The sequence below is a fragment of the Magnolia sinica genome, chromosome 9 (assembly GCF_029962835.1).
Source record: "Magnolia sinica isolate HGM2019 chromosome 9, MsV1, whole genome shotgun sequence".
Lineage (NCBI taxonomy): Eukaryota > Viridiplantae > Streptophyta > Magnoliopsida > Magnoliales > Magnoliaceae > Magnolia > Magnolia sinica.
The window spans coordinates 36,168,038-36,178,471 of record NC_080581.1 but is presented as its reverse complement, the minus strand read 5'-3'; the positions used below and the strand labels follow the sequence as shown (position 1 = coordinate 36,178,471).

Below are 10,434 nucleotides of genomic sequence, written 5' to 3'. Positions count from 1 at the left end.
CAATTGACGATTTTATATTAAATTCTGCGAAACAAACAACCAATGTTAGTATCTGAAAATTCTAAGAACAACATAATCTAAAAATGTGAAGAAAACTAATCCTAATCCTACACAAATGCTAACTCTAAGGTATTTCAGATAAATGTTATTGAAGTCCCTGTCAACAACACTAAAAGCTTGATCTATCTAAAAGGATAACAACCCCTAGTAGAGCTGGGCATCGAGTCGAGTCGAACCGAGTTAGAGCTAACTTGACTCGATCCGGTTTTTAAATAAGCCTGACTCGAACTCAATCCGACTCGATACCGAGTCCAGCATGCTTGATTCAATCTGAGTCCGATCTGGCCTGGACTAATCCGGACCAAGTCTAATCCAATTAGAAGTACCGAGTCAGGTCGAGTTGGCACCGAGTTCGATTGAGAGATGAGGGAGGGAGAGAGTGGAGAGGAGAGAAAGGAGGAGGACGAGGACGAGGACGAGGACGAGGAGGAGGGTGATGGTGGTGGGTGGTTCTCAGGCTTGGAAGATGAAGAGGATGAGGGAGGAAGAGAGAGACAGAGAGAGAGAGAGAGAGAGAGAGAGAGAGAGAGGTGTCAGACTTGGAAGATGAGGAGGACGAGGGAGGGAGAGAGGAATTTTGGGATTAGGTCGGGGTAGGTTGCGGCGGGTAGGGTTAGAGAGTCGGGTTTCAAGTCGAGTTGGGTTTCAAATCGAGTCGGGTCTAACTGGATTTGAGTTTGGATTGGGCAAAGCTTATTCAGTTCGGACCGACTTACCCATTTGGTTCGAGTCAAGTTAGATTGGAATGAGTCGAATGAGTCGAGTTAGCCGGATCGAGTCGTTCGGTGCCTACCTCTAACTCCAAGTGTAAGGCTGTAATGTAGTTTTGACTCGGTGAGACCAAGATCAAATCCACGGGAACTTATATTTGTGTGTTCGCTTGAATACTTTAAAACTATGTTTAAATATAAAACTATGGAATTGGATTATAAGAAGTAATGATATAATTGAGTAAAGTAAGGAGGAAAATCAATAGAAGCAAAACACTAGAGTACCAAGGATCCACTTATAGCCATTCTTAATTCTAATACACTTGATTCAATTAGATAACTCAACTGGAATCGAAGTCCTATCATATCCAGTTGGATAATAGTGCAGTTAATTCATCATTCATAAACCAAATTAAATCTGAATTTCTATTGATTCAATTCCCACATAAGGCACCAAAGTACTAATCGTACGAAATTTAAAGCATATATTGTGTCGTTAGTCTATAATAGACCAATGGATTTTACAGATCAATTCCTTGCAAAATAGATATGCAATCAATCTTAGCATTCCTAAGCATCCAATGTGATCGAAGTCAACAATGGATTAAACTAAACTAAAATTGAAACTTTATTCGAACGAATATCATTGAATTATTCAACATTCAAACCAAATAACTTTAATCGAATTAGTAAACTAGAACATTAAAAACCACTATAAGCTTCACCTCTTAGCCTTAGTTAAGAAATTTAGCCAACCATAGAAAAACATGAAATAAAAACTTAGAACCGAAAGATTGGCGAAGAAGAATGGCTCCATAAATGCTCCGCTACTTTTTGCTCTCTCCCAAATCCTAAATCATACTTATAAGAGCCTAAATCACCCCCTTAAATAGACTTGATTCACACCAACCTCAAACCTACTTTGAATTTACGTAGTTGCGCACACTGTCGATGGTTCTTCGATGGCATCAAACTCCCCTTGAAACCCGTCAATGGCATTGAAGATTTCCTCAAGGGATCGAGTAGGAACCTAAAAACTGTCCAGTAACTATTTTTTAAATTTCAAAAGTTTGTCAATGGCATCGAAGCTCCTTCGATAACGTTCAATAGGAAAACAAATTTTTGCCCAACAACTATCCAAAAAATTTCAATTTATGCTCAATGGCATCCACCTCCCATCAAAATCCACTGATGGGATCGAAGGTTTCTGAACTTCTTTTGTTTGTAACTTTAATTCAAATCATCAATTTCATTCCTTTTATACTTGGTCACCTTGATCCTTGGACACTTCAAATCTTCTTTAAGTATATTTTCATCCTTGGGTCCCGAATCACCTCGCATGCATAAAACACATATAAGTATATCAAATTAGCATTCAATATCATGGAAAGTGAATGCAGTTGAGAAGATAAATATTTAATATTTAAATCTCAATAAAGGACTACTATAACATACTCCGGTCAACCGTAGAGGGCCTTGTCCTAGAAGTAAATTTTAAAGTTAATGTCCCAACGTCAACTAGAAACTCAAAGCGACTAAAATAACCCAACAAGATTTTGACCTGAGTTATTAAGACACTCAATTGTGGGTGTGGTTAAGATTCAGCGAGTTGACTTGATGACTTGACTCAAACTAAGGTGTTGTTTGGTAAATTGAAAATTAAGGTCTGAAAATTAATTGTATAGAAACTTTAAAGTTCTAAATTTTAACATTTGTAAGTAGTGAAAACTCCATTTGATAATTTGTCTGAAAAAATTATTGATCTTTTTTCATTAAAACTTCTTTGGTAAACACAAACAAAAAATGTTTAAAAATTAGCAATTTATTATATTTTCCCTTATTATATATATTAACTTTGATCTTTTGTAGAGTACAACAAAGATAAAGATAACGATACATTATGTAAAATTTTCCTTAGATTAGTAGAATATTGGCGCCCACCATGATATTTATTTGCCACCTAACTTGTTCATAAGGTCACAAAGACTGGATGGCTTGATCCAAAACTTTTGTGGACCCCAAGAAATCTTCAATGGATGCATTCAATTCCATTACTTTTTTGTGATGTGTTCCACTTGAGCTTTGAATTTGCCTTATTTGTATGCTCGTGCCCTAAAAGGATTTGGCAAAATAGATGGACATTGTGCACATAACACATACATCATGGTGGGCCTAGATAACCTTGCCACATCAGCATACTACTGACCTCGGACCTCAGTGCCATGTTATACACTATGCAATGCATGCCCATTGCCTCCGAGAGCCTTCATATGAACTTCCTACGATGGGAAGCTAGGTGAGGCCCACCATGAAACCCACTCCGTCCATCTATTTTGCCACGTCATTTTAGGGCATGGCCAAAAAATGAGGTAGATCCAAAACTCAAGTGGGCCACATGATAGCAAAAAGTGGGTAGGGAAATGCCCACGATTGAAACCTCCCTGGGTCCATCGTGATGTTTATATGCCATCCATACCATTCATAAGGTCGTTCCTTTTGTGATGAACCGGAAAGGAAAAAAAAACTTGATCCGAAACTTTTCTAATCCTAAGAATGTTTCAATGGTAGACATTCAATTCTCACTTTTTTCTATCATGCGGCCCTCTTGAGTTTTGGATCTACCTTATTTTTGGGCTCATGCCTTAACGTGATCTGACAAAATAGATGGATAGCGTGGATTTCTCACAAAAATCATGATGAGCCTTACTTAGCCTCTTGTTATAGAAATTTTCTATGAAAATGGCTTTGGCAGTTAATTGGTGCGTGGACTGGGTGTTTTCATAAATGGGCGAGTGGATTAGGTGTTACCAGGGTAAACATCCATGTTACCCAGACCATGGGACCCACGTTGATGTATGTGTTGTATATCCGCACGGTCCATCCATTTTATTTTTTTAACATTTAGGGATATGGTAATAAAAATAAAAAATCTTAATTTCAAGCGGCACACAAAGGATTGAATTTCCACCATTAAAAGCTTTTTGGGAGCAGCAAAAAATTTGTATCAAGCTAATATTTGTTTGTTCCGTTCCCTTCATCTAGATCTATGTGATCTTATAAGCAATCCCTAGTGGGGGTGGCTAACAGTGAAGTGTCAACTGACAGTGGGGTGTACTAACAAGCTGACCCAAAAAAAAAAAAAAGGTTGAATGGCAAATGAACATTACGGTGGGCATAGGATGTTTTTAATGGTGGCAATGAAAAATTAGACAAATCCAAATCTCAAGTGAGCCATAGCACAAGAAAACATTGATGATTGAATGAGGGAAAACACAAATATCAGCTCCATCCACAACTTTTGTGACTCTTGAGAAGTTTTTAATTGTGGGCGTTCAATCACTACTGTTTCCTGGTGTGGTCCACATGGGATTTGGATCTGACTCATTTTTGGGCTTTTGCCATAACATGATCTGAATATAATGGATGGACGGAGTGGATGAAACACATACATCATGTTAGCACTCACAGAGCATCATCCAGTATCTCCTTCACAGCATCAGCAAGCAAACTGCATCCACACCTCTTTGGGTACCCTATTGATGTGGAAAAGTAGGCCCCACCATGATGGATGTATTAGATCCACATCCTCCATTCATTTTTTTTTCATATTATTTTAAGTCATGGGCCTAAAATTTGAGGCATATCCAAAGCTCAAGTGGACCACCAAAAAAATGGGTGGAGATTGAATGCTTACAATTGAAAACTTCTTAGGGCTATGAAAGTTGTGGATCAAGTTGATATTTGTGTTTTCCCTTCATCCAGGTCTGTGTGACTTCATGGACAGATTGAATGGGAAATAAAAATCATGGTTGACCCTAGGAAGGTTTCATCGGCGGGCCTCATTGTCCCACAACTTTTTGTGGTGTGGTCGACTTGAGCTTTGGATCTGCCTTCGTTTTTGGCTCATGCTCTAAAATGATGTGGTGAAATGAATGGATGAGGTGGGATATAGCACATATATCATGATGGGCCCAAAGATCTTTGCCTCATCAACATTACTTCCAGGCAGTTAATATTGAAAGCCAGCACCAACATAAGAAAGGATAAAGTTGCCGTTTAAGAAAATGTTTTAATTCAAAATCACTTACCACATTTCACCTTAATCATTAAGCCAATTAAAGAGGAAACCTTAAAAATGAATGTAATTTTTTAATTGAAAATTCAAATTAAGTTTTTAACTTTTGAATTTGCCAAACGATATGAATTAAGGAAAATCATTAGAAAATGTCTGTCTCGGATATAAGTGCTGGAATTAAGTTTTACCAAAGAGGCCCAAGTTATAAAGCTAGAACTCTGTAGTCTTTCGTAAAAGGTATAGGAAAATTTTTTAATCTATGTGAGAAAAGGGTAGCATGACTAAGTAAAACACAAGATTGCTTGAAAAAGATGCATTTGTACTTCCACAAAAGCTACTTTGGGCAACTTTCCTCCCGTAGGAGGGATAATTTTTTTTATTTTTTTTTTAAACACACCACATGGGCACTTGAACAATGACCTCACCAATGGGAACAAAGTAAAATGTCCACTAAAATCTGTAAGTTCACTCAGTGTGGCCCACTTGAGTTTTGGATTAGGTGGAGTTTTGTATCTTCCATTCATCCTGGTCAGTCACACTTGATTAATGTATTTGATGAAATATACACACTATATTGGCGCACACACAGACCTATAGTTATGGCCCATGCATCCTTATTGTTCCCTAGTTGTGTCCCATTGTTACCTATGTTGTGGCCTACTGAGTTTTTGACCTAAGTCTTAGCATTGCCGAGGGAAACTGATTATGTAGCAGTTGTCACATAAACAACATGCTGGGCCCACAGAGCTTGAGTGTTTTACAAGCTACATAGAATAGGTTTTGTAGAGGATTCGGTCCCTTTTCAGCGGATCCTTCTCCGTTGAATATGAGTCCAAGGAATCACAACAGGATTCTTTGACTGGGATTCAACTCCATCACAACCATATCTTGTCGACTGACAACGTTGATTTTGAAATGCCCACAACTTGTTTGATGGATTACCAGAGTAAGAAGCGAATCATAACGGAAGCTCAGGGGAGGCTATCCATGTTGGGAGACTGAATATTGCTAAATGTCAATTAGGTTTTCAAGAAAGATCTTTCATGGTTGTATTTTTGGATGATTTCCATGGATCCCAAGGAAACATTATTCAGTACCCACAATTTAATGAAAATTAAAAGAAAGTTTAATCACCTCTGAATTGACTAACAACCATTACCGCAGCATCTTATCATTTAGAGGCTTTCATGGCAATTGTACCAACAATAGCTTGAAAGGGTTGCGACGAGCTGGGTCCATTCGCATCAAGCATTTTCACCTAAGCTTGCTTAGTAACACTTGTATCATTATTCTTATATTAGAAAGATTAAGGTCCCGTTTGGATCATAAGTTGCTTAAGATAAGCTACTTATATGCCACAAGTAGCTTATCTTAGTTTCTACTTATTAAAAAGATAAGTATGTTTGGTAAACACCATACTTATCGGCTTCTCCTCTCGTTCATCTTTGATGCTTCTCTTCAGCAACTTATGAAAAGTAGAAAAGCTCTAAAAAATTAACTGAAGTGATTAAGTACTTTTAAGTAAAAAAAGTTTGTTATAACTAGTCATAAACCAAATTTAGTTATCTGAAATAAGTCACTTATCTACTGCTAGAAGTAGAAAAAGTCACTACAAGAAAACTGGCCTTCACCGGTGGTCAAAACCGCCGGTAAATATTTGCCCGTGGTCAGCTAACAACCGTACAGCCTCGGTCGATAAAGGATTTGCCGGCGGTCAGGACCTTTACTGACAATTGTGTTGGATGCTGCTTAAAGTGTCAAAAGCTACGGATAAAATTCGTAGCTAAATATCAGTAGCCCACTTTGCGACCGTAGCCATTAGCAAATCTTTCTCATTTAAAAATAAAAAAAAAAAAGAAGTGAAATTGAAGACAAAATTCTAGCAGAAATGTAAAAGAAACATAGGTTGCAAAACAAAATTAATGGATTCACTTACCGAAGGAGTAAAAGCCATTAAATGGATTTTTTATTTTTTTTATTTCCCTGCTTTTGAATCTGCTAATAGATTCCTAGCATTTCAAATATATGATGCCAAAGCACCTAGATAGCTTGAATTAAGCCGAGTGACCTATAGAAAAGAGCTACTTGACATCAATAAGCAGATATGTGAAGAGTATTAACAATCTTGCCGACAGGTACAAAGCAATGTAGGTTTCCAGAAACCCATCAAAATCAGTTTGGTCTTCTACCAGAAATTTGTGGTCAGCAAGGCTTCCAAAGATAAATTTTAAAATAATCATAATAATAACAAAAATAAATGTTTGAGTGAGAATTCAGCAAGGCTTCCAAAGATAAATTTCAAAATAATCATAATAGTAACAAAAATAAATGTTTGAGTGAGAAAAATGGAAGGTTAAAAGTTGAAACCGATGTTAAACTTTTGCTGCTTGGACTTGGAAATCAACAGAGACCATTTAATATTTCTAGGATACAGCAGCTGAGTTGTAAAAATATACTGAGAATGCATGGAATACAAGGTTCTTGTACTCGTAAGAACCAAAATAATAATAACAAAAAAAAAAGTGCCATGAAAATGAACCTAATCAAAGAAACTTTTCTTTTCTTCATCATCAACACCTTGTTCAGGCCAATGTATAAAAAGATGACTTTGTCCCTCCGCCAACAACATTTTTGCAAGCTCAATCTGGCAATCAACAATCAAGATAATGAAGGGAATGAGAATGTTATCAAAGTAGAACTTTTGAGAAAGGTGTCTGAATCTTGATGATGGTTTAATGGAAAGCCAACATTGAGGGTTAATCTAATTAGCAAGTCTCTGTCATTTGAGAGGATTTCTGCATATTGTTGATGTTCTCAATGAAGTGGTGTTTGGTTCTGTTGTGACATGGTGTTTGGTTTAAAACTAACTTGATTCCATACCTGCCTCTATATTTTATAATCCTATTCATTGAAAATCCCATGGAAGAATTGTTCAAGGCTAAAATTGAATGTAACTTGATTTATAAAAATAAATAATAAATAAATACATAAAAGGAAGCACATATGATCCGCTAGAAAACAAAAGGCCATAGTATTACTGTATCAAATATGTAAGGCATTGTATCGCCATTCTTCCAAGAAGATACAAGAGCCTGCATTCAAATTCCAGAAACAATCAACAACTGAAACTGACTATTTTATTAAGACATGATACTTGCTAAATAACTATATTTTTATTTCCAGCTGCTTTAAATGGAAGCACGAAAATAAATAACACCGCATAGTACTGATTTTTTTTTTTTAAAGATTGTGACTGCATAAAAAGAAAATCTCCTTATTCAACTAACACATGATCCTTGCAAATGATTACATACATCTCTGTATGTGGTTGTATTTCTGGCCTGTTCACCATGGTAGCAGGAATCAATGGCAACAGCTATATATCCTCATGAAGCATGCGCATGAGGAAATGAAATTGGCAGTTGAGAAGCCATGCTGTTGTGAATTCTGTATAATGACAAATGAAGGTCCCCATTGTGGATGGATCATAGCTTGAAATCACAACTAATGCAACAAGCAGGAATATTCATTCCACAGCTTTATCATTCCATATTTCATAAATTGTAAGATATTAGGTACCCAAAAAAAAAAAACCAACATCAGGAATTTTCTAGGCAGGTGAATATTGTGAGAATTTAATCATAATTGGGCTCCAACATGATGCGGTGAGTTAGAAGCGAACATGACAAACCCAGTGATCACAATCTGGCCTTGATAGACCATCTTAAAGTCACCATTGAAAACTTGGCTGGATCATCATCCTCCACCACAAGTAACTAGTGAGAATTTCGATATAAAGATAACATGAAGTGGGCCACCATTCATTCATCAATCTCACCGTTTGTTCCAATATACCTGAAAAGTGTTGAGAAAAGAGACGAGCCCTTGAGACGAGATTGAGCAAGATCTCAATGTTGAATTAGCTCTTTTATTTCTTTCTACATCTGCACCACAAAAGGTCAAGTCATCTATGTTTAGGCCATAGAAACTTTGGCTCTCTAAATGCCAAATAATTTTGAATCCAAAAATCAAAAATTGGATTTGGGTTTTGAATTTCTGCAGTTGAGGCCCTAGGAATTTAAAAGCCCAAAATGAAAGTTACCGTTTTCTAGCATTGGAGAGCCAAATTCAAAGAAACAAAACAACCAAATGCCATTTCAAAGTCATCTTCCAGAAAGAAAGGAAAAAAGGAAAAGGAAAGACAACTCCACTTGAGTTCTTTGGAATCCGTACCATAAAGCTTGAGTTGTGTTTCAAGATCATGGATCCCACCCGAATAACCTCCACTACTGCCATCGGGCTGTTTATCAATCAATCGCCTCGTTTTCTTGGTCATCGTTTCTTCAAGAATTCAACTCAACAAACATAAAAATACTATCAAACAGATCCCAAACCAATTTCCAAAGAAACCCAACTTCAATTCAATGAAATCGTCAATGAAAACAGAGAATTCTGCATGGAAAAAAAAAAAAAACACTAAAAAATAAACCTTTTTCTATGGCACTCTTGCTTTGCACCAAGGCCTCATCTCTTTTAGTAAGCTTCCACGTCAAATTAATGTGTATGATAACCATCAATCATTTTTCAGCAATGATCCACGTCAAATGTCTACTTTACACACACAACACAATTAGATAATGATATTCAGACAATCACTGTAAGAGTATCTCCAATTACAGCTACAAGAACATTTGTGTCTCGGTCCCATAAAGTGAGAACATCTTCTGCAGCACATGTCAGTGAACATTGTTATGAAAGAGAGATTGATGCATAGATATGCCAAATTATATAATGTGTGTATGGAAATGCTTGTAAAAGGACCTAGGACCACCTTGACTATTATTATTCTAAAAAACAATAATAGAAACAATGGAAGAACGGATACTTACATCATAGTGATGAAGGCCCATTTGAGTTCCTAATCATGATGATGTCTAGCTGATGGAGCAGATACAAAATGCAAGTAAGCCACATAACAGGAAAAAATAAAAATGGAGAATGAACACCCACCATTGAAACATTCATGAGGACATAAATTTTGAACCAGGCTAGTATTTGTGTTTTTAGTTTAGAAAAGAGGCCATCTCCCTCTTCTCATAATAGCTTGCACTTCTCTGTCCATTTCCCTTCTCCTCAGGTTATCTTTTGGGGCAAAAACCTGCAGTTTGATATTGCACACAAGATGGGGTCAGATAGAATGTTCTGAATTTCTAGATCCTGCAGTAAACTGAAATGAACATAACAAGGAACTAGATTCAGTAAGCCTTCTTTATGGATGAGTCCTAGAAGAATGACCCTCTTTATTAGAAGGATATCCAATTGGATATGGGAAAAATGAACAACTTCTAAATTACTGGTGCAATCAAATGAGTTGAGAAATGTTTACCCTATATCCACAGAGTGCTTGCCAGGAACATCATCCAGTGAAAAGAAGCACCTAAAACCAAAAAATAAATAAAAATTGGCAGCATTGAAGCTAAAAGAATTCAGTACCAAGGTGGATGGTCAAATAGAACAACTAGCAAAAGGAAGAAAGTTACCAAAGAGAATGAAGATCATGCTTGCCACAAGTACAAGAATTCAGTTTTT

General features: G+C 36.7%; 1 protein-coding gene across 6 annotated transcripts; it reads right to left on the bottom strand.

Annotated features, from left to right (window-relative positions):
• Positions 1-7,191: 7,191 nt before the first annotated feature.
• LOC131256245 (uncharacterized) lies at positions 7,192-9,956 on the bottom strand. 6 transcript variants are annotated; one of them, XM_058257238.1, is made up of 6 exons: positions 9,735-9,956; positions 9,335-9,453; positions 9,079-9,186; positions 8,684-8,789; positions 7,726-7,746; positions 7,192-7,489 (listed from the first exon to the last, which is right to left on the bottom strand). In XM_058257238.1, the coding sequence occupies exons 2-6, from the start codon at positions 9,417-9,419 to the stop codon at positions 7,246-7,248; spliced, it is 564 nt and encodes a 187-aa protein (XP_058113221.1). In that variant the 5' UTR covers positions 9,420-9,453; positions 9,735-9,956; the 3' UTR covers positions 7,192-7,245. The 6 variants fall into 6 exon arrangements, 4 of the variants coding, with proteins under 4 accessions (XP_058113221.1, XP_058113222.1, XP_058113220.1 ...); XM_058257239.1 differs by lacking the exon at positions 9,735-9,956 and having other exon boundaries at positions 9,079-9,200; positions 9,335-9,634; XM_058257237.1 differs by lacking the exon at positions 9,735-9,956 and having other exon boundaries at positions 9,335-9,634.
• Between the last annotated feature and the right edge of the window lie 478 nt (positions 9,957-10,434).

Excerpts from the sequence above, each read along its gene's own strand:
- LOC131256245 (XM_058257238.1), bottom strand. The coding sequence starts at position 9,419 with ATGGTTATCATACACATTAATTTGACGTGGAAGCTTACTAAAAGAGAT. Across the intron at positions 8,790-9,078 it reads AACACAACTCAAGCTTTATG|ATGTAGAAAGAAATAAAAGA; the intron begins GTACGGATTCCA and ends TTTGTGGTGCAG. Across the intron at positions 7,490-7,725 it reads ATTATAAAATATAGAGGCAG|ATTGAGCTTGCAAAAATGTT; the intron begins GTATGGAATCAA and ends GTTGATTGCCAG.